This window comes from Lepisma saccharinum, chromosome 7 (assembly GCF_977018435.1).
Source record: "Lepisma saccharinum chromosome 7, izLepSacc3.1, whole genome shotgun sequence".
Classification (NCBI taxonomy): Eukaryota; Metazoa; Arthropoda; class Insecta; order Zygentoma; family Lepismatidae; genus Lepisma; species Lepisma saccharinum.
This window is the reverse complement of record NC_139235.1, coordinates 72,101,434-72,129,384: the sequence shown is the minus strand read 5'-3', so window position 1 is coordinate 72,129,384 and position 27,951 is coordinate 72,101,434. Positions and strand designations below refer to the sequence as shown.

Sequence of the window (27,951 nt, the reverse complement as noted above, 5' to 3'; positions counted from 1 at the left end):
ATGTTTGCAGCCAATTTTATTTGTCTTTTGCAAGGAAATATCCCCCACGTAGCGTTCGTTACATCTGCACCAACTACACGTTTATCTTAAATCACGAATGTCTGTGTTAGATCTTCTGTCCGCTTGAATACCGTATGCTTACAAGAACTGGCCTCAATCATGGCTGCTCGAAGTCATAATTCAACAGTTTGTGACATAGGTGAAACACGCCTATTATCTCGTAGTCAACGCAGCAGTTGCTTCAAACGTAATTGTATTATTCTTACTTGCTCTGTTTGGTGTATGAACTAACCACACGATTGTTTTATTTTTTGTTAATATTTTGGGTTATTTTGAACTTTTACTACTTTCCATTGCTGATACACTCCTTCTTTTTTTCTGATAAGAGTATCTAACTGATCTCAAAAATCAATAACATTGCTGCACACCTACGAATTTTGTCAAAATTCCACTAATCAACCTGACGTCATCTTTCATCAGTAAATACCCTGATCGACAAACCTGTATGTACTTATCTTGATTATGCCCGTAGATCTGGCAACATGGCACTCGGTTGCCATGACAATGGTGCTGCCATCTGTTATCGAAAAATTACCGCATAATCACCTTTAGTATGGACATATGCTATTACTACTACTACTACTACTACTACTACTACCACCACCACCACTAATAATAATAATAACTAAAGCTACTTCTGATGCTGCTACTACTACTACTACTATTATTTATTATTGCTATTATTATTATCATCATTATTACATGATTTGTTTAGGTGAAGAGGAAAAATGGTCCAAAAATGGAAATTTTGTCCCTTGGAAAGGGAAATTGTGCCCTCATATTGTGGCAACACTGCTCCGATCCCCGACAAATTGACAGTTGACACTCAAGTTGCAATCCCCTCACGGAGCATGTTTTTTGTTTTGTTTTGTTGCTGTTTATTGAAAAATAATACTTACTGTGCCTACTGTCATAGTGGATTTTGAATATTACATGAGCATTTTCTGAATGTTAAGTATCCCGGAAACGCCTGAAATTCCTTTATTTTCTTCTTTTTCACATTGGTACTTACGTATTCTTCATTCCTAAGGATTCTTGAAGGTGCCATTTCGTTTTCTTCACGGAAGTAATCTGTATTTTCGACGTATGAAGTAAGTTTTGTTCGTTTCTTTTTCCCTTCAGTAACACGCTAAATGGCGGTCACAGTTTCACTACCGTAGTCGGCATGCAGTGTTTCCACCCCACTCCACCAAAAAATACCTACGTAGCTCCACAAACGGTAAATATGCGATATCGCCCGGATGGATTTCTTCAAATTTACAGGAGAAATTACTTACTGAAATGAATTTCTTTAGCATTCTGGACGTTCTTGGAGGTATTTTCTTTCACGGAAAGTAAAAACTTCGTAGTTTAATGCTGCCGAACAAGAATTAATCACTTTTTACGTAAGAAATTGGCATTTTCTGCCACATTATGCCGTTTCCATTGTGTGCGTGCAGATGGCGAGAGCGTTGAAAGTCACGCGATCTCTGCAGTGTTTCCAGACGTGCCTTCTTTTTACGAAAATTTCTATTTTTATCTATGTTCGCCGCGCGTTCTTTTTTCGATGAATTTAGGGGTGAAATGAGTGCTAATAGAACCTAACCTAACAGGCCTAACCTAACCTTGTGTGAATGGTTTGTGGGGCTATCCGTGGATGGTTTTTGGAGCTAACGTCAATGGTTTGTGGGGCTACCCATGGATGGATTTTGGGGCTAACGTGAATGGTTTGTGGGGCTACCCGTGGATGGTTTTTAGGGCTAACGTGCATGGTTTGTGGAGGTAAACATGAAAAAAAAAATCGAAATAGTACGTAATTTTCCGTCATGAAGGTTTGAAACACTGCTTGCGCACTGAAAAAACACAAGCTGGCGCATCATGACGTGCGATGATTCATGAGGAGTGCATGCCATATTGTCTGTTACCAAAGCAGAACAAGGATGACAAATAATCACTCGTAATATGAAAAGTTAACACTATTTTATGGGAAAAGGCATAACTTCACCTTAAAGAATGTTCCGCAATGCAGAAAAGGTAAGTACCAGTGGTAAAATTAAGGAAATAAACGAGTTAAATGTGTCCGGGCGTTATCGCATATTTACCCCACAAACCATTGACGCATAGCCCTACGAACCATTTCCGGTAAGGTTAGGTTATGTAGGGTCACGTATAGGTTACAATAGTTAAAAATTTGTTTCGAAAAAAGTATGCATAGCCCCACACACCATTATCACATAGCCCCAAGAACCATTGACACATAGCCCCACAAACCATTTGCGGAAACGTACCTTCTTCAGTTACAAAAACACATGTTTATTTCTTTGCTTAGCATATGTTTGAGTGTAAAAAGTGATTTTTGTTTGGCTACCAAGTTTTTAACTGTTTGTGTGACATGAGAACCTCAGTGTAGATTCTCGTCCAATATTATGCTGAGATTGCATGCTGTTTCTAGTTTATCAGGATGGCTACTCATTAGGAATTCTTTGAATTCCAGAAATTATGTATGAATTATTGGCTCTGGGAATTATGCGTGAATTCTGCTTGAATTTTTTTTTGTAGACGTGAAAAATTGCAACTTCTATTAATCCAAATCCCATTGAATTTATACATATGTATTAATGCCCTGAGGCAATTTTTTCATAGTTTAGCTTTTATTTTTATCAAGGAAGGAATAGAAAAGAAAGCTCCTTGGAAAATGAAACAGAATTATCTCAGTCCGTTTGCTTTCTCAGTGACATTTGTAGAACAGTCTATCTGACATACAGAAGATTATTGCATGATGAGATACCTTGAAGTTGATTGTTTTACTATCATGATTAGGTAAATTTGTAATAGTTATACAATTAACAATTTTTCATAGATTACTATATCCCGTAACATTTGTGACTTGTGTTTGTAGATGTATTTCTAATCTGAGTATGCGAAATGGCAAATATAAACTCTGCACCTTAAATATATATAGCCTACCATTCAATTGAATTGTTAATACATATTTGTGTGTGGGGGTGGGGAGGTGAGAGGTGGAAATATGTAAGGTTGGGTATCAGTTCGTTATATCAGAGACACTTTTAAAATCAGATATTTTGGGGTGTAAGGGGTGATCCTTCCACGTAGTGCACCCAATAGTCAACCTCACTTCCACATAGTACACCCTGGACTTCAGACTAACGAGGCTCTGGCGACTGGCCCCATTGGCCAGTATAATTCTGTGTTGTCCTGTGTTTTGTCCTTATATGTGCTGAGTGCCTTTTAACAGCCTCAGCTTTTAACCAGTCAGAACATTTTATTATTTTAGTTACGACACGACAGTTATGTTCTTTTAGTCATGGTAAGGGGCTGGACCCCGTATAAAGTACGAGTGTCAAATAGCCTAAGTGCTGACGCACCCAAAATTTTATATTAAAATCTAATCAAAAATCAGATATTTTGTGTTTCGTATGGTTCGTACTTACCAATTGTGTATTGCGGAACATATTTGAAGGTGCCATTAAGGTTTTCACACGATTAGACACATTTTTTACACTAAAATAAGCCATTTCTTGAAGTGTTACGGAACGCATATCATGGTGTGAGCCTCACAAACCATTCATGGATAGCCCCAAAAACCATTCATGCATAGCCCCAAAAACCATTTGGGATTGTATAACCATCCACGAATAGCCCCAAAAACCATTCAAGTTAGGTTAGGCAAACATAGTTAAGAAATGGCGTGGTTACATTTTCGCTTAAATTGAAGCAACTGGAATTGATTTCTGGCTGAAATAGATTAAAAGATGAAAGAAAATACCTCGAAGAACTTCGACAATGCTACAGAAACTGATTTCCGTAAGTATTTTCTCCTGTAAATTTGAAGAAAAGTGTCTCCGATATAACGAACTGTTACCTAAGGTTGAAATAGAGAAAACATCTGCTTGCACTCTTGAATTTTTGGACAGTTCACCTTGAAAACCGGGAATTATACTTGAATTTTATCATGGTCCTAGAGTAGCCACCCTGTTTATGTATTCTTGAATTATTCAGTGTAGGGAGGGGGAGTTTTAATTGTTCTAACTTTTTGAGATTACTAGTTGAGCCTAGAGTTAAAAGATAAGATTTTAGGTGAGTTCAACTTGAGTGCATTTCATTCAGACCATTTAGATATTGAATTGAGGTCCTGTTGTAATGCTTCTGGGGCCATTGCACTGTTTCTTAATGGTGTTTGCAGTGTTTTAGTGCTTCATTAAAATCTTTGATGTATATGGAAAAGAGGATAGGTCCTAGAATACTTCCTTGTGGTACTCCTTGTTTGATGCCAAGCCATTTAGATATGCACGACTGATTCTCATGTACAAATTTTACACATTGTTGCCTGTTCATTAAATAAGACTGAAACTATAACAATTCTTTATCTATTATGCCGATAATTTCAATTTCTCTGCCAAGAGGTTGTGGTTTTATGGAGTCAAATGCCTTGGTATAATCAAGGAGTACCAGAAACGTAATTTTAACATTATCCATCTCTTTGGCTATGTCAACAACGCTAACTAAAGTAGTTACCATGCTGTTTTGTTTTGATTATTTACTTAAGTCTTTTGAGGGGTGGGGGTCTGGACCCCCTGGACCCCCCCTAAATACGTCCTTGATACCTAGGTATAATGTGAAGCCATGGGAAATATTCTATTTTAGAACAGCACACACAAGTGTCCTGTTATTTAATGCAAAATTTGCATAAATATTTTTTTATTTGAAGAAGTTTTCTCGGGCGATCAAATCACCTAGCTGATTGCCCGAGAAAGCCTCTTCAATATTCGCTGCCAGGAAAGCTTCAAGAATTGTTTTTTCTTTGCTTTTCTTAGAATTTGTTTTTCTAAATAATAATAATAATAATAAAAAACAGATTTTAAAATCACATGACAATTCTGAAGCATATAAAGCTCTGGACCTCGTTCTGGTTTATTTAGATTTAACGAAAATGTGGAGTTCAAAATGTCAAAAATTGCGAACAAAGATGCACATCTATTCATTTTAATGCAGGTTGAGACTAAAGGGAGTGAGGATGATCTTGAGCCACCCCAACCAGGAATAATCATCTCCCACCCAATGGATATAGAAACCACATTATTGAATATATCATACTTATAGAGTTCCACTTCAGTTCTGTTCATTCTAATTTTAAAGTCCCATACCTACGCATAAAAACATATTTAAACAATTTATGGCAGATGTGTACCACATCCAATGTCTTTTAGAAGTCATGTATTTGGTATTTACTCAGACATCTGTAGGGTGTTGTATTAAAAAAGAAAAAACTGAGTTGAGATGGTTCCCAATCAACTCGGAATAAGTCTAACTTTGAAATATTTGTGAAACATTTGACAAAGCATTTATTTGTTATATAATAAGCTGTACCTAATGACACTCTTCAAGCACTGAAAGTACTATCATTACATATACAAAACCGAAATCCTTCAGATGTCAGAGGAAGCAAGGAAAGCCATTCGCTCAAAAGTTGTTTTTTTTCTCTTCGATCTTGGGTGGATAATATGAAGAGCCGCCCAAGGTTTATTTTCATATGTAGTAGTATTAAATGCAGTTACATGCATGTGTTTTAGGGTGACATGTCAGTTTCTCGTTTATGTGAAAAGGCAAATTTTAATGTAAGCAAAAGCATTTGTGCGTCACAGTAAAATATTTTAGCATACCAACAAAATCCAAAACACATTCCCATCACACCGGCTTCAGTGGCAGAGGGGTTGACATAGGGTGCTTTGATGCCAGAGGTCCCAGGTTGGGAATGTGAATGTTCATCAATTTCATTATATCATTACCAATCTTCATCTTCGCGATTAGCCAAAAGTGACAGAAATGCGAGCAAAATAAACCAATAAATCAATCGAACATTCCCATCTCACTCCAAATACCTTGTGAATACAATCCAAAATCTACCAATAGAACCTGCAGTGAGTTTCATTTATCTCGTGCGTTCATCTGACTAAAGTAATTCTCTTACAGATTGACTTTAGGGTTTAACTTAAAATGGTGTTGTGTTTGTGATACCAAAATTAGATTTTAAGCAATTAATGTCCAATTGTAAGTATACCTAATACATAGGTAAAAGCAAGTCCCCCTCCTCTGATAATATTGCAAATTGCACCCTGTTTAAATGTCTAGTAAAAATGTCATTTCACCTAGGAATGATATCGTGATGCGATTAGTCGAGAATTGTCACAGCCTCATCTAGCCTCCTGTGTGGCGAGGTCCTTCTCGTTCTTGTTTTTGCTTATTTTTGTTTCGGTTTCCACTCTGAAGTTATTAAAACTTATTCTAGATTCACTTCATGCTCAGATAGGCTAATCGGGACTCTATTTTCAAAATCTCTTAATATATAGGCTTAAGTAGGGGAAGTTGGGGGACTTTGCAACACTTTTCAGTTTAATTTTTTTTATTCAAAAACTGTTACAGTTGGAACAAGTTACAAATATGCTATGAAATGATACATCTTTTGGCTACTTAAGAAACAAATATGAAATTTTAATTTTGAACCTCAAGTGAGAAAAGTCTGTTAATTTAAAGCAGGTCCGAGTGTTGCTATGTGCCCCATGCTTGGGGTAAGTTGCAACAGTGTTTGGGGTACGTTGCAACAGGGATTATGCGTTGTCTGAATGACACTATTTGCAATCAATGCACACATAATAAGGATTTCTCTCAGCGCTCAGCCAATGGGACCACATTTTGCATTGTTTGCACTGCACCCAGTCTTCTTCTTCTTTGTAGGATTCTCCACACACTAAACAGTGATATTCTTTGCAAGAACTTTGGAATAATGTATTCTTGCACATAATTTTCTTCTTGCCCTTTTCCTTTGCTCTACTCTTCTTTGCATCTTCCAAAGCCTTTTTTTCAGGTGTGTGTGTTAGTATGGCACTTCGTTTACGTTTACGATTCGTCATTTTCCTGGGTTTAGCCTTTGGGTATGGACGAACATTTTCAGGAGAGAAGGAAACTTTAGGTCTACTCACTACTGAAGACATTTGTGTGCCACTTGGACCCAGCATTTCAATTTGCAAAAGCAAATGCTCATTTTGAACATCACCTGAAGATGATTTAGTTGCCAGTGCATCGCACCTGGCAGTTTGGACTATGTCATCACTATCAGATACGGGAGGCCTACTATCTACCTGTTGTGCTGGATTTCGTCGATCTGAAACGAAACACGACGCAAAGTCGCTTTCTTGGAATACCTCAGAATTGAAGGTAAATATTCCTGTTTGAACAAAACCTGATGTTATGTTGGTGGGGGTAACTGATTTCAGAAATGCTGTTTTAACTATCTGTGTTATGTCGTAGATTGTAAGAGTTTTTCCTGGATGATTCTTATGCCAAGAATCAATTACTCGGCCACACACTTTCTTAAATGGACCAAAAACACTGACATCTAACGGTTGTAGTTGATGCGAACAGTGTGGAGGAAATGACAAAAGGGTAATATATATTTTTTTTTGCATTCATCTAAAGCTTCACAGCTGAGATGGGAAGAGTGATTATCAATGAAAAGAAGCACAGGGGAGTTTTCGTTAGGATTCACCTGAGAAATGAAGTGTCGAATGAATTGGACAAACGTTTCCTCAATCATCCAACCTGAACCAGTAGCTGCTCCAATGCAGTCTGTTGGGCCATCTTGAATGAAATGGTCCCGAACGTTCTTACGTGGAAATATTAGCATTGGAGGTATAAAAGTCCCTTGAGCACTAACTGCCACTGCAACTGTCACAAGTTCACCTCTTTCTGCACTGCTCACTATGCCAACCTGTTTTGTTCCTTTTCGAGCTACAACCTTATTTTGTTTCATGACAGTTGTGACACCAGTTTCATCCATGTTCCAAATTCTTGAGGATGAATAATTGTTTCTGGACAGAACTTCAGAAACTTTGTCAAAAAACATGCGCACATTTTCTTTGTTGAAACTGGACATTCGTGCTAAAGAAGTTGATTCAGGCAAGCGCACCGAAAGATCTTTGTTTCTCTGTAGGAATCCCCTGAACCATTCAATACCAGCCATTCGGTTTACAGACCACGATGAAGGAGCACTTATATCAAACTTAACTGCACAGAGATGAGCCAATTTTCACACTTCCTGTCCTGTGGTGTTAATCCGAACATAATCTCACTGGAACGCTGCAAGTACATTTTGAAGATATTCTCTTCTTCCTCTGAAAACACTTTCCACGGTCTTAAGCGGACATTTTTGCCATCTTCGTGTTCCAGGACAAAATTTGCTGCTCTATCCATCACATCAGGCGGTGTAGTCCCCTTTTGGGTCTTCCTCTTGTAGTTCCTCATCTTGCAGGCTACCTGAAACAATAGAAATAATAATAATACAGCAACAATTATACAGCAATTCGACAACAATAGTTTCGGCGGAAACATAAGAAGGAACAATTTTTTAGAAATAAATCTGCAAGACGAAAGAGACCATATCAGAAAGCATAACAATATTAATGTTTCGTGCTGCTAGTAGAAATTACATGCACATGATTATAAACAAAAATTCATTCACAATTTACGTATATATCTAGCACTACTAAGTGAAATATAGTGTTTTCTTGCCGTACTGACGTGCGTGTAATTTTGTATAAGAATAAATAAGTGAAAATTCAAAATGTGTGTTGGTTACTGAATATAGGACTAAATATATGCGATCACATTTTTCTTTTACTTGAAAGGATTGTAAAATTAGTAAACAATAAACCGTATTTCGATTTATCACATTCGGGGCAGTGAACAATTACATTCAACATCTTACTAAAGCGCTGGTCTGTCATGGGGCAGTTTGCAACATTGTGGGGTTAGTTGCAACATCTGTTGCAACTTGCCTCACCGACATGTTTGATTAAGAAAGCTATTCTTGGCTCCACAAAAATTGCATAACATGAAAAGCAATATCACATTCCACACCTTCAATAAACATGCTTTCAATTGACCACATGTTGCATGCTGTGGTCATTTATAGGAATTGCGTATTAAAAATTGTAAGAGATTCTTAAAAATTACTCACCGTCCTCAAAATTCTTCTTTCTTCCTCCACTCTGACAACATCTGAAAAACTGGCGTAACAAACGGTTCATCAGAGACACCTACCAACGTGTGTTGGAATGACAGAAAGCACAACGCAGTAGAGCCATCCTACATAACAGAAAAAGCACTGTTGCAACGTGCCTTTGTTGCAAAGTGCCCCACTTTCCCCTATAGTTTTCCGAACACCCTCTTACAAAGTTATGTAAAATATGGGTGAGGTACAGGAGTACATTGTACCCCTGAAGTTGGTTTGTAGTGTCTCGTCTCTTTCGTGTTAAGTATTTCATTTTGGAAGATTTCATTTTAAATATTCAAAAGGAAATGGGGTCAGTCATATACTCTTCTGATTTGTATCTTATCTTCAAATCGATGCGACCACTTCTTTGGAAAAGTGTATCCCCCTTCCCCTCTTAGGCAAAGCAGCATTCTTCTGCAGCGTGATTTTCTGAAAGCAAATCTGATGCCATCGTTCCACACACATTTTAAACAATTTTCATCTCCTTAAAGAGGTCCAAGAACATAGGCCAATGAACTAACTAGTAGCAAGCACAATGTAGTAGAATAAGTTTAGGATGGTTTGAATTTCTGTGGTAAGGAAGACAATTTTTATGTTATAAACAATATACGCCTTTTTATTGGGCAAATTGAAAATAGGTCCTTTTAACAGTAGCACTTTACATATTTAGGTGGTTACAGTACCCCACTATATTTAGGGGGTTACAGTACTCCCCTTCAAGAATTTGGGGAGTACAATGTACCCCTGTACATCCTGCGCCACTGGATGTAACTTGTGTCATTCATTTTAGTAGTGGTGTTTTTTACATTTGTGGGGAAGGGCCGGATAGTGGCATCCAGACAACCATGAACAGTATGAATAAACATATAGCCCAGTTAATGAAGGACAAAAAAAGGCCAATGTCAGGAATAATTCCGTAAAAGCTGAATTTTGGTCAGTTGTTAGAACACTACTAGTAGTGCAAAATCCCCGTCCCCCTAAACAACTATTTCGCAGACTCTGTTAATGACCTATATCTCTGTAACCAACGATCATAGACAGGTGATCTTTTTAAGTCTTAATCCTCATTAGATAGGCTACAAAAAGGATTATTTAATTTTTCGATAATGTTGGTGGTTTTGCATTGATTTAAAAAATAATGTTTAAAAAGTGAATTTTTTCTAGTGCTTTCTGAAGTTTTTGACTTTAACTTTTGAACAAATTAAATAATAAGAAATTGTTTTGAATAAAAGTTGTAGCCTAATTTATAAACTTTGAAACTATATAAGTTTTAATATATTTTAATGAAAGATGTGCCATAAGATGTGTCTCCAAATGGAGGACATTACCAGAAACGTGTGTCGTTATCACAGTCCTGCGGTTAAGTTCAGAATCATTGACTTTTCGATAAATGCAACAGACTTGGTAGAATCAATTGTTATACCACTTAACACATATTCAGTCGAGTAGCTAATCACCATCTGCGTGCTGATGGCAGCTATCGTGAAAAGACTCCACCATATTGGATATTTTTGATTTGATATATCTAGGGAACGGTGGCACCTGTCACCTTCAGGATTTTTCAGAAATGCTCCAAATAGTGTAAACTTTCATAATATATCAATAAATCTATAATACTTTGTGAATAACTGTAATTTAAAAGTCTTAATAATTCTCAAACCATACAATAGTATTTTATATTTGGTAACGTTACACCTTAAATAACATTTACACCATGGATTCAGTTTGACACTATTTAACTTTGTAACTCAATAATGACCAAAATATCACCATGTTTTAATCCCGAGACCTTCAATTGTTCTGTTTTTTCTTCCTTAAAGACTGGGCTTTTAGCACAGGTGAAATGTATTCATTGTACCTCCCAATAATTAGTGTTAAATCAGAAGAAGAATATATGTTGCAGTGATACATTTCTACAACCATATATATATTGAAGGGTGCAAAGTGGCGTGAAGTGCCGACCCACCCAAAAATCTTAATTAAATCGATCAATCCTACAACCATTCCAAGTTTCGTTGAAATCAGACTGATACTTCTTTGCTAAAAAATTAAAACATTTTAAAAAGGTGTCAGTGTTGCCAGGTTTTGAAACAATTTCCGTAATGTTGCTTCTAGCACCGACCCAAATTTGGAGGGAAGGATGACAAAAGACAACTCTACAAAGATATGTAATGTCCATGCTGCATCTTTGAAAAAAAAAATGGGGAATTTGTGTAAGTACAGAAAATTTTGAACTTTGCCTTTGCAAATAGATGCAATAGTTTAGAAGTTCGAGCCCTTTATCTTCGATTTATCCCAGAGGAACAAAAGGGAAAGAAAGGACTTTTACAAACAGTGCTTATTAATGACAATAACAAGAGCTTAACATGTATGAGCTTGGTAGCGATTAACCAAGAATTGAAAGTGTGTGCTGATTTTGGGTTTAGATCATATTGAGTATTTAGGAGATTTTGATCTTCACATTGTGCCAAACAATACGAGTGGAGATAGGCATGGATAATTTGAGTTTGTTAATTTAAAACCTTATTTAATGTGCTGTGTGAAGTAAAAAAAAAAAAGAAAAACCAAGATGTTTAACAATGACAAGAAAGATTCTGTAATTTCAAATATCGGATATTGTTGTTTTTTTTATTCCCAATTTCATAAGAATCTTGGGGGCATTTTGTCAGTCAATATATTCTCCACAAATGAGATTTCAAGATTACTTCTGCTATCTGACCTAAGGTTCAGTCTATGTAATACATTCTCATAGTCATGATTGACAAAATAATTTAAATTTGAAATAAATAAACCGTACTAGTAATTTCTGTACATTCTCAAAGAGTTCCATATTACACTTAGTGCAATTCTAGTATTGGCATAACTTTTCACTGAAATAATATTCACTTTGGATGTGGCCACGAATGCACTCACCTTAATAGATCTCCACGTTCTCCTTTGGTTGCTTGACAAACATCAAGGTGGTACTCAACCTCCCTCCAGGTGTTTTGTAACATTTCAGGCATCACAGATTCACATGCAGCGATATTTCTTTGCCTAAGATCGTCCAAGTCTTGTACTCTAATATTTATTAGCATATTTTCAATAATTTTATTTAACAACTCAATAGGATTACTCCCTTGTGTATTTTGGTGTTTAATACACGAGTGTCTTGATGTACCCCCATAGAAAGAAGTCTAGTGGTTCAAATCAGGGGGCCATTGAATAGGTCCTTCCCTTCCAATCCAGTTCGGTGGGAAATAGTGATCGAGGAAGTTTCTGACATTCCATGCGTAATGCGGAGGAGCCCCATCCTGTTGAAATGTATCCATGTGGTATACGGCGTACAGCATGATGTTTCAACATTTCCAAGTATGTGTTTCCTCTAACTGTACCCTCTTCAAAGAAAAAAGGCCCGATCACAGAATCATGAGTTAACGCACACCACACATTTAATTTGGGACTGTCCCTTTCATGTTCTACCACGAAGTGGGGATTTTCCTCACCCCATATCCTGCAATTATGTCTATTCACTTTACCTGATGTATGAAAAGTGGCTTCGTCAGAAAATGGTACTCATTTTAGGAATTCATTGTCTTCATCAATGCGCGATAACATTTCAATAGCGAACTTCTTCTTTCGATAAGCTCTAAGCCACAAACTTTTGTATACAATGCCATGCACAGTTGATTGAGGGATTTCAAGTTGTGTACTTGCCCATCTAATCACTTTCCGTCGGTTGCATTGAAAAGCTTCCCGAACTGCCTCCACTTTTGCCTCACTCACACGTTTTGTGCCACTGCCTTCCTTCCTTCCAACAATTGTTTATGCCATCGAACAATGGATTGACGCTCTGGTGGTTCCTGTCCATATTGTTGTCTCAATTTTCACTGTACGATAACAGGAGACTTGAATTCAGCAAATCAAAGACAGCACTCAACTTTCTGCTGCACTGTAAATGAAGCCATTTTGCTCACTTGTAAACAAACGCGAAGCGAATGCACTCCAGCAGTGTGCGCCACCTTCCACCTCTTGGCGATAAAACTTGTTGAGTTTCTCTTTCAGACAAATGAAACCGGACGATCCTATCACTATTGGTTGCCGAGATAATTTAATTTCTTATTGGTAGATATTTATCCGGACATATTGCATAATCATTGCTGCCCCAATAGTTCCCAAGATAATGTAGCAAAACCTGCAAGACAAAACACGAACTTCAACAAAACCTATACGACAGAACCACATTTCTGTATGCAGTCCATGTATATTATACATAGATGGCACATAGTGCTGAATAAAAAATGTTAATGCAACTGGCTTAGACCTGAATAAAGACATTTTATCAGCATCTTTTTGAAAACATTCACAGAACCTTTTTTTTATTTTCCCCGACCATTATTTTACACCTTAAAATCCTTTTCCTACTTATGACTATAGCATGAGAACTAAATATTTATCCAGTTTATGCCACTACTAAAAAAAACTAAACTCCATATACCAGCACGTACTGGGCACATCGACTTCCATCATCATTGTTTTCTGGGTTTCGAGACTGGAGTCCACTACTCTTGTTTTTATGAAACTCTCAAATTGTTCTCATAATACTGGATGAACACTGAAATTTTGAGAGGGCTGCTATCGGGAAAGTTTGTACCTAAAGGTTAGATCACTAAGTATTGGCAATATGAAAATCATAAATTAAGCACTACTGTGTATTTTGATAGAAGGGATATCCATAAATAAATTCAGTGTGTTCATTTTTGGCTAGGGGAGAAGATAACATGCGACTGCAGACTGGGTGCAGATGCTGTCGTTTTTGATCCATAATGTCCCTTTTTTTTTATTATTTTTTTTTATACGTGGGTTGGAGACTTAATAGTGACAACTATTTGTTTACAAGTGATCCAAAGCAGATACCTCTGTGAAACATTTACAACTCTTCAATATAGTCACTAGCATTGTGTACAACCCATTGCCAGCGATGCGGAAGTTGTAGTATACCTGTAGCAGCGCTTGTTCTGTTGATGGTTCGAAAGGAGCGGTCAGTCTATTGCCTGAAGAACAGTTTGGAAGTGAATGCCCTTCAGCTTAGGGATCAAATCAAAGTCACAGGGACTTAAGTCCGGAAAGTAAGGAGGATGGTAGAGCACCTGCCACCCCTATCGAGCTAATAAATTGGCCACATGCTGCACTAAATGTGCCTGAGCATTGTCCTGGAAAATGATGGGAAGATTCAGCCACCTCTTTCACAATGCAAGCCTTAGGCTATGTTCCAAAAATGAACAGTAATACTGGGCATTGACTGTCTGTCGTTGAAGTACAGTATGCGTTAAGATAACACCATCACAGCCGTACACAAGAATCACCCAACTTTCACATTAATAAGGTTCTGACTACGCAAACACAACATTAGACCTCCAACGATACTCTATTGCTCTCGACAGTCCATCTACTGAGATGTAAGTTAGGTGTCAAACTATCATGGTATAATACTGTAGTGAAGCACTGGTTCCATTTCATGGCATTCATATAGCAGTGTTGCCACTGTTGAGTATCCAACCCACGTAAATAAGATTCTTTGATCCAATTTACTTTATATACACTATGTTGCCATTCGTCACTGGACACTCCATACCAGTACGTTAATCTGGTTGCAGCACCACATCAGTATCGTGTAGGGCCACCTTTTGCCGCAATGACGTCCGCAACCCTTTGAGGAAGACTTTCCACCAATTTACGATACGTGTCGACGGGAATCTTGCCCCATTCCTCCTGCAAAGCGGTAAACAGCTCAGTGGTGTTTTTTGGGCAGCATGGCCTGGCTCTCAAGCAGCGCTCCAACTCGTCCCAAAGGTGTTCAATGGGGTTGATATCTGGAGTTTGGGCTGGCCAATCACACCCATGTCCTCGAACCACGTGTTGATAATGCCTGCCGTATGACATGGAGCATTGTCGTTCTGAAACAGGTATGGGCTAATACCGAATTGTTCCCACAATGACGGTAGCACAGAATTGTCCAGAACTTTTTGGTACGCATCGGCATTCATGTTTCCCCAAACTAAAACAAGAGGACCAAGACCATACCACGAAAAGCAGGACCACACAATGATGCCACCTCCGCCGAATTTCACTGTGGGTATGATACAGTCCTGTAAACAGCGTTCACCGGGCATACGCCACACCCACACACGTCCATCGGACCGCCACATCTGGTAGTGCGATTCATCACTCCATAGGACGGATTTCCATTGTTCGAGAGTCCAATGGCGGCGTTCCTTGCACCACTGTAACCGACGGGTCGCATTGCAGGCTGTGATATGCAGCTTGTGAACTGCTGCACAACCATGAAAACCAAGTGCGACGATCTCCTGGCGGACAGTACGATCACTTGCAGCACTACTGGAAGCCGATCGAAACTCCCGTGCCACCATCTGTAACGACGCCTTCCGGTTTCACTTCACCACACGTTTCAAGCATCAACGGTCACGATCTGTTAATATTTTCGGTTTACTGGGTCTGGGTCAGCATGTCATGACCCTCTCTCGCTTCCACTTCACGATAACATCACTCACTGTCGACCGGGGTATCTGAAATTTGTTGGAAATCTCACGGGTCGAATGGCCAAACCTGTGGGCTCCAATGATCATCCCTCTTTCCGACCCACTCAGTTCGCGTCGTCTGTCCATATTGACTTCTGTAGCTGGTATGAGTGTATTCTCAACCTGCAACGCCTTTTATAGGTTGTATGACATGTACAGATGATCCCGAGCACTTTTTGAGGGGCGTCCGATGGCGAATGGCAACATAGTGTATTAGTATGTATTCAGTTATACAACAATGGATAAATTTACTACAGCAGGTGTTACTCATCCAATGGGGAAGATCTGGTAGAAGTGATTTTACTTGCATCTGGAGTTCACGGTTTCTTGTATCCACATGAAAGTGAGATTATAATCCACACAGAGTGCTTTTTGGCTCTCGTATGTGGGTTTATCACATTGTTCTTACACTGGATTTGGACTGCTTTGTAAAATTTCTTGTAAATTCCAAATTGTTTGGTCTCTGTAATTTGTGTGGATAAACTCCAATTCAGTTTGATGTACTGATTATTACCCTTAATGCAAATTGAACACTTTACATTTACATTAAAAACTCACTGTTCTAAACTTGGTTACATTCTTTGCATAAAGTTAACGTAAAACTTTGACAAACAAACTTTAGGGCAAAATTTTGTAATTTTGTTTTCTTTATGAATGTATAGTAAAAGCAATGCTTATTTGTGTTCTTCATGGAACATTTGCAGTTTTATATCAGATAAGTTATTGTCGTATCTGTGAACCCCTAATAAAATATATTGTACCTCCACTGTTGTAGGCTTTGGGTTGGAATCCTGGAGGAATCCATAGAAGACCTGGAGTGCTCCTGCAAACAAGTAGAGAAGTTAACATGCATCGTCTGCAATGGGAAATAAATCACGTAAGTTGGCTTTAATGCATAATTATTTCACCTTCAAGTTGAGTTTCAAGTGATGAGGTTTATACAAAGTATCCATTGATATGAGTGTCGTTACCTTGGACTTATCTATGGGGGGAACATCACCTGCTAAAACTGCCGATTACCTATAATATCTGGAAAATCAGGGAAACTAAGTGTGTGCATTTGTTTGTTGCCAGAATGAAAAAATCATATGTTCAGCATTGTTGATTAACTAACTAACTAACTCTCTAGCCTTCTTAAATCTGAAGGTTCATGGCTGCAGCAACACAGGTCTTCCGTCTGTCCCGTCCCTATTCTGAGCAAGATCTATATACTCTTTTCCATCCCTACCGATTTCCTTTAGGTCCATCTCAACGTTGTCACTCCATCTTCGTCTTGGTTTTACCATCAGGTTTCCCAACAAGAATCCTGTAAACTCCTCTTTCCTCTCCCACCATTTAATTTTAGTCCTTCGTTAGTTTCTTTTACCCTCCTAACAGCATATTCTAAGGCACAATTAAAGAGCAATGCAGATATTGCATCTCCTTGTTTTAACCCATCATGAATTATAAATTTGTCAGGCACATTAATAAATACCCACATGAATTTTACTTTCTGTTTCACTGGTGCATACTTTTATCATATTAACAAGCTTCTTAGGTATTCCAAACTCGACTAATATATTATATAATTTATATCTTTTGACTGAATCATATGCTTTTTTGAAATCAATGAATAGCTGATGGACATTTTAATTATATTTCTACTTTTTCTCAAATGCCTGTCTGATGTGAAAAATTTGATCTGTAGTTGATCTGTTACGATAATCACCTATAATTTCATTAGCATATGGGGTTAGTCTTTTTAAGAGAATGTTAGATAATATTTTATATGTTGTTGAGAGTAGAGAAATTCCACGGTAATTATTGCAGTTCATTTTATCACCTTTTTCAAACACAGGAATAATTATGGGTTCTTTTCTCTGTTGAGGGATATCTTCTTTATTCCATATTAAACAAATTAATTTATTAATTTGACATATTAACGAATTTCCACCATATTTAATTAACTCAGTTGGTATTAAATCAATGTCAGGTGCTTTGTTATTCTTTAGCCTTTTAATAGCATCTTTAACTTCAGTCAAGTTAGGTTCTGGAACTAAAGGTTCTGCTGTGTGTACTTCATTTACTTCTGATTTATCTCCTACATGAACATTTAAAAGGTCGTTAAAGTAGCTCTTCCATCTATTTAAAATAGAATATCACTTGGGTCAGCCAAAAAATCACAGTCTATCTTTTATCAAGTTTACTTTAGGTTGCCACCCCTTTCTAAATTCATGTACACCTTTATATAAATCTGATATATTTTTGTTTTTGCTGTTTGTTTCAATTTCGTTAATTTTGCTTTTCAGGTTATCTCTCTTTTTACTTCTAAACGTGCGGTTAACTTCTCGCTTTATTCTATTATCATTGCTTAGATTTGTATCATCAGAGTTATTTAACCACCTAAGTCTAGCCTAATTTCTTATTTCTATTAGATTATGACATTCATTATCAAACCATGGCTTACTTTTTCTTGGTTTATGGTATCCTATACTTTCTTTAGCTGCTGATTCTATTGCATTACGTATGTGCTCCCAATTCTTATTTACGTTTGTTTCATTTATATTTTCATCATCATTTAAATCCTGCAAAACATCAAATATATTTGACAATTTAATTTGCTAGTCTTTCTTAATTTTTTCATCAGCAAATTTTCCTGTATTAAATTTTATAACTTTTAGATTTTGTTGCTTATGATTTATCACTGCGAGTCTTTCTCTTAATTTAGCAATTAATTTAGAGGTTTAAATGTCTCTTCTTTGCCAATCTGTGCATTACAGTCACCTAACAGAATTTTCATATCATACTGAGAATATTTATCAAAGACCTGTTCTAACTCTGCATAAAAATCATCTTTATCATCATCTTTATCTTCCATTGGTGCATGTATGTTTATTAAAATAATTTTACACCACCTACCCTGTAAAATTGGATATGATATCCTATGATTAATAAATTCTACTGTTTTTAAGGGCTGAGATAATTCTATTATTTATGAAGAAGCCTGTTCCAAAATTATGATTTTCAGTACCACCATAGGAAAAAGTATAATTTTTTATATTGTTGATAGTATTGTTGATAAACATGAATCATTAAATTAGTGTGCACAGTTGAAGACTTATTAAACCTTTGTTGCAATAACCTTCGAGTGCCTCACTCCCACATGCCTCAGCAGTGGTGGGCGATCATCCAATTTATTTACGTATTATAGGCAAGGAGCAATTTTAAAGTATTAGTATTTGATGCCTGCTGTGACATCCCCCCTTCAAATCCAAAATCATTCGGATGAGATTTGTTGTCAAAGGAACCGTATCTTCTCTTTATTTCTGTTGCTCTCTGTCAAAATTAACTCCAGTTTGTGCTCAGATATGCTAATCAGGATCCATGGTTTGAAGTGCACTGTGCTTGATTACAACTATCCCATTGGGTAGGGTCTTGTTAGAAACAATAGGAATCCTTTGATCCTGTGACAAAAACTGACAACAAGAATAATTGTCTGGTTGATTGTAACTTTTACTCTGCCGAGGGATTCGTCAGAAAGTAACCATTCGCCAAGGCCTTTGGTGCAAATTTTAAATTCGTACACTTATTTGACAAAAAATGTTATAACTCTTAGACTATTTGACCGATCTACTTCGGGTAACTTTTGTGTTGCAGCTAAAACATCAGGGCATGTAAACGTGCAGAATCAAAATGCCAAAACCAATAACAGGGGTTGGGTGGGCTGTGGCCCCCAACATTCAATGAAAAAGAAATGGGTAGTTTTTCACATATTCGATAATGTAATGCACCCAGGAACGTGAAATGACTTTCATTCGGTTGGAAAATGACCATTCTTTGAAAATAAAGCTAAATATGCGTCCCCTTCTCAAAATAGCAGGGGAAGAGGGGGCAAACTCCCCATTTTTATGATTTTTTAATTGAAAGTTGGGGGCTGCGGCCCATCCAACCCCTTTTATTGGCTTTGGCATTTTGATTTCTACACAGTTGCATGCCCTGATGTTTTAGCTGCAAAACAAAAGTTACCCGAAGTAGATTGGTCAAGTAGTCTACGAGTTATAACATTTTTTGTCAAATAAGTGTAAGAATTTAAAATTTGCACCATCTTCCATACGTAAATTTGGACTGGGGGGTGCATCCACATGACATGCTAAAGATTTGTTTAGCCCACTTTAAGAGTTTCCGACATAACAGAAAAGTATCAAGATAATAAAAAAACAGGAATTTTGTATAATAAAAAAACAGGAATTTCGTAATCAACTGCATGGTCGAGAAATCGACCATAATACATGTAAAGGTTAAAGATACAGTTGTTAAAAATTGAAAAAAATCAACTGAAATATTAACAAATCACTAATCCTCTTTACTTGGTTGATAACTGTGAAAACTGAATGATATCTACATGCAATAATTGTTTCAAACCAACAGATCTTGGATTGGATGCATGGAAAAGGCAGTGGAAGATATGGAAGCCTGGAATCAACAAGTGGAGATATTACGCCCATGTCCTGTGATGCATCCTCTGCAAGGGAACTAAATCAGGTAAGTCATCTTTAATGTATGTTTATTCCATTCATTTGCAATCAGGGCTGTGATAAAGCCAATACTGTATATGAACATCATGCTGAATTGCATGCATGAAAAGTATATTGACATGTCAGGATGAAAAGTAAAAACATTAAACATTGGCAGCAAGAACTCAGGATGAAATATCCTCATTGTTAAGTCATTTGCAGCCCCACAGGGAAGCAATACAAGAAATATTATATTTTTTGGAAGCTATAAATCTTCAAATCTTGTACACTGTTTTGGTCTTATATACCAACCTTGTACAACAAAGGTAATAGTTTTCAGGATGGCATTCATTATGCAGGATGCTGTTTCCTATAGGTTATGGGGGAAATTATTTTAATCCTTCCCTGAGCCTAGTTCAAAATCATGAAAGAACATAAGAAAAAAAAATGTACAGAATATCAATGCATAGTGTTCCATCATGAACGTGGGGATCTTAATTAAAGGATGTAACTTGCCCCTCCCGAATTATTATGAGATGGTAGAGTCAGCCCCGAACGGGCCAGGTATGAACACAAAGTTACATTAAGTAAAAGCATGTTTCGAGTTGACACTTTGACAGCAATGTGAATGGCAAATTAGGGTGAAGAATAGCTTACCCTGTTCGGTTTACAAATAGACCAGTGGATTCTGCTTCTCCGTCGATTCCAAGCAAAAAGATCCCGTGTCGCTTTCATCACACCTTTTTAATCCCTCGCTTCGCCTCCTGTCACCTCCAGCCAAAGGCCAGTGGTCTTACCATTTCCTGTCAAAGTCTTATGCTACATATTTCTGAGCAAAATCTGGTAAGTATGCCAGGGTCAATATTTCTAAACCAAGTGGATATGCTACGAATGGTTTGTTATGTGGGATATTTTCTGGCCCGTGCACATTTTCATTAGGCACATCCATAACAACACTCTCTTGTTAATACTTATAGTATAGAAACATTTTTATTGCACATTTAATTTTGAATTCTGCTATTTTGAAAATGTTCTACTTTTCAAGTTAGTTTTTGAGATGAGATGATTTGAATCACATTTTGTATTGCAATAATTTTGTCATCATCCTTTGCCATTTCCTGCCTCTGGCTGGGTCAGCATAGAGGTCAAGCTCAGTTAGATCTTGGGAACCAGCCTCAGATATGTAATGATAGATTATGGTTTGGAACCTAATCATAAGAAAAAGCACGTAGTAGACACATTGCTGAGAGAAGTGTGAACAAAGTGGTTAAGCATTCCATCATCATTCAAACATAGACGAGGTGAACCATCAAAAATGAGAAGTGGTTTTAAATGAATTGTCACCGAAACCCCTTTTTTTTTCTTAATAAAACATAAACATCGAATTAATAACAGATGTATTATTCAATATAGAAATGATAAACAATTACGTCCTTAAAACTTGGCCAAAATTTTTAATGTAGTAATACAGTACAAAGTGGTTTAGTTTAACATGGATTAACAAATGTCTGAATGACTTGTGTGGACAGTCATATAAAAGTCAGTTACAAAATAATTATGTACAATTTTTCCTTATTATGTAAAATAATCATAGCAAACTATTTCTATACAAGATTCTCAACGTAAAGAAATCGTTATTTTCACCACATTGGCAATACTTATGCCCGATATTATGTTGCTTGTGCAGATGCCTGGTGTTAGGAATTACTTTGGTTGCACTCATCTAAGTCAACTTTCATGAATCATGGAGGAATGATGGACTTTCACCAATAGGAGATGCGGAAAACCAATACTTATCCTGATATCTTTTATACTTCCTGATTCCGTTGACGTCAATCACGTGTATTGCATCTGAAAACATCCAAGTACACGCACTTCAGTTCACTTATTATACATGTCCAACTTTCAAAACATTAAAAATAAAGTCGTCTTGGATGAGAAATAGGCGTTGCCTCACATGCACAACTGTATCATCCTTTTTCCATCATGCCATGCCCATCAGTGTGTCCAATCCTCATTCTTTTTCCGTATTCACAGATTACTATCGAATATTCATGAATAGAAAAAGCAATTTTGTAACAATATTGTTGAAATATTTACCTTGTAATTCCTTCTAAACCTAATAAAAGATGACTTTGCAACAGATTTGAATTTGCTTCATGATTTCTTACCTTTTAAAAGAGAGAAAATACTATACATGTTTGCACAATTATAGCGGGAAAAGTGTTATTTTTGTACTACTACGATTTTCCACACTGAAATCAACATAGTCAAGGAGATTACTTGCAATTATTTTTGAGCATTTCTACCATGCAAAATATAAAAAAATTGAGTTTAAAATATACTGTTAATGAAAAATGAATTAAAATAACTAAGAAAGTGAGAACAAACTCCATTCATTGTGCAAAGCATGCAAAACGGCAAGGAAGTATTGTGATTTTTTTGCTAATTTTTCGAGGTTGAAAACTTTTGATTTGATGTATCAATTTTCATGAAATTTGAAATATAATGAAGAAATCTGATCGGTCGAACAATAACATAGATCACATTCCACAAAATGTAGATTTAAAAATTAAATGTTGTAAAACCTCGGCCAAACATAACTTGGCGGTATCATTATAAAGCCTCTCCATTCTAGTCTTTCACTGTGTTGCACTCTTTCCTCTTCTCCTAATGGTATCTGCTCTTTCCACCGACATCTTGGTCTCCCCCTTGGCCTTATTCCCACTCCTTGTGCATCGTAAGCTCTTACTGGTAGTCTTTCTGCATCCATCCTCTTCATGTGTCTGAACCATCTCATCCGTGTCTGAATCTTCACCACCCCACTGTCTGTCAGATCTCCTCATTCCTTATTCTGTCCCTTCTAGTCTTCCCCAATATACTCCTTAAAAATTTCATCACTACTGCCTACATCTTAAAAATTCCATCTCTACTGCCTGCATCTTTCTTTTGTCTCTCTCTTTCATTGTCCAATATATTTTTTCCTTCACTTCTTCATGATCATTTCATTTCTTGACGTTCAGCAATTTCTTGAAATGATTTCTCCACATTCTCCTTATTTCTTCATCTTCGACAATGTTTTCCCTTTCATACCTTAGCTTACAGCTGTCTTTTCTTTCTCTTCTCCTTTCTCACTAATCCATATAGTACTTTCTTGTTCCCATCTACATCTTCCAGCACTTTGGCCTATTCTTCCATCCAGTTTCTTCTTTCCTCCTTTACTACTGTTCTTGCCTCTTTCTTCTTTTCGTGCATTTTGTGATTTAACTTTAAACTATTGTCTAAATGCATAATTTTTCTTTTTCACTGCCATTCTAGTTCTTTTATTCCACCACTGTGTTTATTTCTTCTTTCTTTTCTTGCTTGTCATTCCACATACCTTTCCGGCTGCCTCTACTACTTCTGTTTTAAATCTTATCCATTCTGTTTCTACTCCTTTGGGTTCATCTCTTGGCACTTTAGTACGCAATATTTCTTGTTATTTCTCTTTATCATCTAATCCTTCAATTTCCACACTTTTATCCTTCTCTCTTGTTCCTCCTTTCTATATTGTATTTTCAATCCAGTCAGATCTCCTACTAGTAACCTGTGGTCACTGTCTTAAGTTCTCACTGGGTATTACTTTAATGTTGTTCATTATTCCAACTGTATCTTGTAATTTTATGGCTGTCATATTTCTCTTACAAAAGTCCAGTAGCCTCCTTTCTTCCCCATCCATCTACTCCAAGTATTTCTGTATATCCTTTCTTGTCTCTTCCCACTTGTGCATTAAAATCACCCATCACAATTTGCCATTTCTTTCCTACATGTTCTTCCAAGTCTTCGTCAAATTCTCCTTTCTCCTCCCTTGTACATCCTGTTTGTGAGGCATTCAATTGAATAATTTCTATTACTTTCCCTCTTAAGTTCATTTTTAGTTTTATTATTCTGTCATTTACCCTTTCTACTTCCTCACTTATCCCACTTCTGACTACAAATCCAACCCCACTTCTCCTGCCCTCTTCAATACCTGCCCAGTACAGTTTATGGTCTTTCATCAATTTAATTTATATTCTTCCTTACCATTTTGTTTCACTCATTTCAAAGATGTTGATTCCTCTTCTCTCCATTAGATCCACAATTTCTTCAGTTCTTTCTGTCAGTGTTCCAATATTCAATGCCCTTATTCATTGTCTTCCACGTTCGATAAATACAAGATATTACATGCAAGGATGCATACTGGACAAGTTAGGTGAGTGGTTTACATGACAGACTTCGAATTGAAAGGTCGTAGGTTCGAATCCTCGTCCTGACAACCACACACCCAACTTGTTCTGTATTTTCACAACCATTACATGTTTGTCCCACTTTCCCTCTCTCTCTCGCCACTCTCTACCCTGCTACTGCTCTGACCTTTTATGCAATCAACTGCATAATATATTACGTAACCATATGTAATGACCGCATAACATTATGTAACCATATGTAATCGACCGCATAATATATTACGTAACCATACTCGAAACCTACAACAACTTCCAGCAATTCTCTTAGGTAATTTCTTTACCCGATTCCACTCGTATACATGACCCACAATCACCGGTATTTATTCCACAAATCTTTTCTTGTTAGCACAATCATACAACTGTTCTCGTTGGAACCATGGATACACGCTACTCGTCGTGTCGTCGTCGCATCTACCAAACACTATCGCTGGTGTAAGTATTCTTTTTTCATACTATCACAACTTGATTTCATGGGGGAGGAGGATTCGAACAACAACAACATCTCGGTCAGTGATTTTTTATTCACCTATTGTGTACAAACACATAGTACTCGACACCATCACCATTATTATTATTTTATATCGTACTTTGCCGCAAGGTTTTTATCGACACCTACAAAATTTTCTTTTCAAAAAAATTTGTACAATTCATAGCTTCTTCGTAGGGTCCAATGGGATTTCACAGGGTCTTGTAGTACATTTTGAAAAAAAAAAAACATCTGTCTCGGGACTTTCCTTCCGCATCTGCTGCATACTTGTATAGAGGGTGATCAGTCCTTGTATCTCCTTCTCTATCCGCATGGCGTTCGCTTCTAGGATCTGAAGAAATTCGTTTCTGTGCTCCCTCCGCACAATGTACTGCAGATAGTACGACGTCTCGTTACTATCCTTACTGTCTTGCTCGCAAGGCTCGCCTCGGTGTGTTTTCATGCTTAGTAGGCAATACTCCCCTGGGAAACTTTGTGATCCTCCTCCTGCTGTTGGTGATGGGCCCTGTGAATACAAAACAAGTCACACTACTTCCTCCATCTCACACATACTTATGGTGATTTTTGTTTGTTTGTTTTCTGTCCAGGTTCGAACCGTGGAGACACTGCAACAAGATACCATTGAGGTGGACGGCTGTGTCATCTGGCAATCATCGTGTGTTTTGGAACGTCGTGCAGAGATCATTTACTTACCCCTTGCAGCGACTCCCACTATGGTTCCTGGTGGCCGTGGTGGCGGGGTTCCTTCCGAATCTACCACCACCGTCACTACCTCCGCACCTTCAACCAACAGCACCCCCACTTTCCCCTCCACAACCCCAAACACAATCCACCGTTTCACAACCTCCTCTATCCCTAGCAGATCTTTTGGGTGCAACCTCCACATCCGTCCCGCGGGCCAACAACCCCTCCACCTCATATACCTCTACAATATCTCGGCCGCCTGTAATGGCTTTATACCCCACGGCAATATCAAATACACAAATCAAACAGGAGGACACTTCACCATTGGTGTGCAAACGATCATCAACCTCTCCGTAACATGCAGAAGGTAAGTACCAAAACGTTTAAACATACTTTAATGCTACACACTCACCATACTATGTTCCGTACTTTGTTTATTCTTTGGCGAATAAATCTGATGCTAACAGTGACGGGGACGAGATGCTCGACAAGTCTTCCACAGTCACAATTGAGTCTTCTTTCTCCTCTTCCTCTTTTCCTACCAATTCTTCTTCTTCTCCATTTTCTTTTCTATCCTCTGAACTTTTTGTCGACACCACTTCTTCTTCGGTCTTCTCTTTTCTTTCTGTCAATGAGGATAACATGGACGTTAATTTGACACGTTTATTCTCACTGCCAGGAAAAAATGAGGAGTACAAACCCTCTTTCGATTGAACTTGTTGGTCAAAGAAACTGCCGAACACACTATATATCTGTAAATATTTATATTTTTCCACATAATGACACTCAACTAAATTCATATCATCCGGAATATCACCCATGAACATATCCCCTATTGTGTACCTAGGTGTCAGACGGCCATAAAACAGACTTAAATACCCCCACACCGCATTCCAACCATACAGAAATTCGTCGTGCGCCGCATCCATAGCCTCCTTCAACCGCGACATTTTCCCCGTATCGAAGATAAAACAATTTTGGAAGCCACCCACTCTTCCTATCGTATGCTCACCCACTTTACATCTAACAAACTCCTCCAAAGTAGCATATAGAGTACCTTTCGGCATACTTATATGCTCTAGATTTAATTTCATCGGATTCCCTTTCCTGATTTCATATTGTGTTGTACATTTTTTTAACGACCACACTTCCTTCCCAAAGTTCACCCTCTCCCTCTCCATACACACACACTTCTGCCTGAAATTCTCTTAGGCAGCATGAATGTAAAACGGACCACTTAATTCCCCAGTCCTCAACATCTCACGAATCACAGACTCATTATCGGTGACGAAACTGTAATGATTATATGCAGGTAATCTATTGTGGAGCATGAACGACTCGCACATACAAACTTTTTCATTTTCCACATTCGTTTCGAACCTACATTTATCGCTTGGTCCGTAAAACCACTTCGCCATCGAAAACGGATCGGCGTCATCATGTTTACCCATTGTTATTAACATCTCCCCTTTACCACCAATCTCCACGTCCACACAAAAACGCCAATATGCCGTGTCGTTCGACATTTCATTTGACCTAACGCAATCAATCGAAACAAACAAACCTTCAATCCAACCTGTAACAATACAAACGTTTATATTATTACCATACTCTAACGTACCACTCGAACCAAACACATTCTCCCACTAACCTCCAATACCACATACTTACCTACTTGTTACTGCAAGCACCAAAAATCTGCTGGAAACACACTCATACCACACATCGACTCTGCACTCACAATATATACACTCACACCAAGGACACCTCGACACATCTTGTTCACCTTCACCTTCTCCCAAACATGTAACGACATTCTTCCATTTACCTGACACCACTTACGTATTCACGGAACTCACTCCCATCTACATTTTATGCTCACAACCTTGACAACATACCACGGACCGGATAACCTTGCCACACCTACAGGCATCTCACTCACCTTGACATTATCCCTCCGATTCAAACCACTTTTACTGACACACGCGCAACGCAGTACAAAGCTGTACCGACAAACGCCTTCGGCTCCAGACTCGGCGACCTTGCGAAACAAGCATCTCACTCACCTTGTACATATTACCCCTACTCTTACAAAACCACATTCCCGACTGTATATACTCTAACACTCATTACCTATTCACCTCACATTTTACTCGCCTTTCCTTCTCAATAACGAAAACACATTCCAGATTTATAACTCCGTCTTATTTATTCTTATCTATCACTCGTTTCAGATATCGCCACCATCACGGATCTTCGCACACACCATCTACAAGACTCAGCGCCACGGAAACCTATTCCATTATGTAACACCTTTTACTCAGCAATAAACCAT

The 27,951-nt window shown here is 37.7% G+C and overlaps 1 protein-coding gene across 1 annotated transcript; it reads left to right on the top strand.

Moving 5' to 3' along the window:
* The first annotated feature begins 1,139 nt into the window (after positions 1-1,139).
* On the top strand, positions 1,140-27,951 carry LOC145990263 (uncharacterized). The gene is made up of 6 exons (XM_083125938.1): positions 1,140-1,151; positions 11,225-11,322; positions 16,463-16,564; positions 20,095-20,208; positions 25,520-25,983; positions 27,851-27,951. Exons 3-6 carry the CDS (start codon positions 16,535-16,537, stop codon positions 27,924-27,926), a joined length of 684 nt encoding a protein of 227 aa, XP_082982064.1. The 5' UTR covers positions 1,140-1,151; positions 11,225-11,322; positions 16,463-16,534; the 3' UTR covers positions 27,927-27,951.

Bases quoted from the DNA above. Each gene is read 5' to 3' on its own strand.
- LOC145990263 (XM_083125938.1), top strand. From the start codon at position 16,535: ATGCATCGTCTGCAATGGGAAATAAATCAC. The intron at 16,565-20,094 runs GTAAGTTGGCTT...TCAAACCAACAG, and splicing joins TGCAATGGGAAATAAATCAC to ATCTTGGATTGGATGCATGG. The intron at 25,984-27,850 runs GTAAGTACCAAA...CACTCGTTTCAG, and splicing joins CTCTCCGTAACATGCAGAAG to ATATCGCCACCATCACGGAT.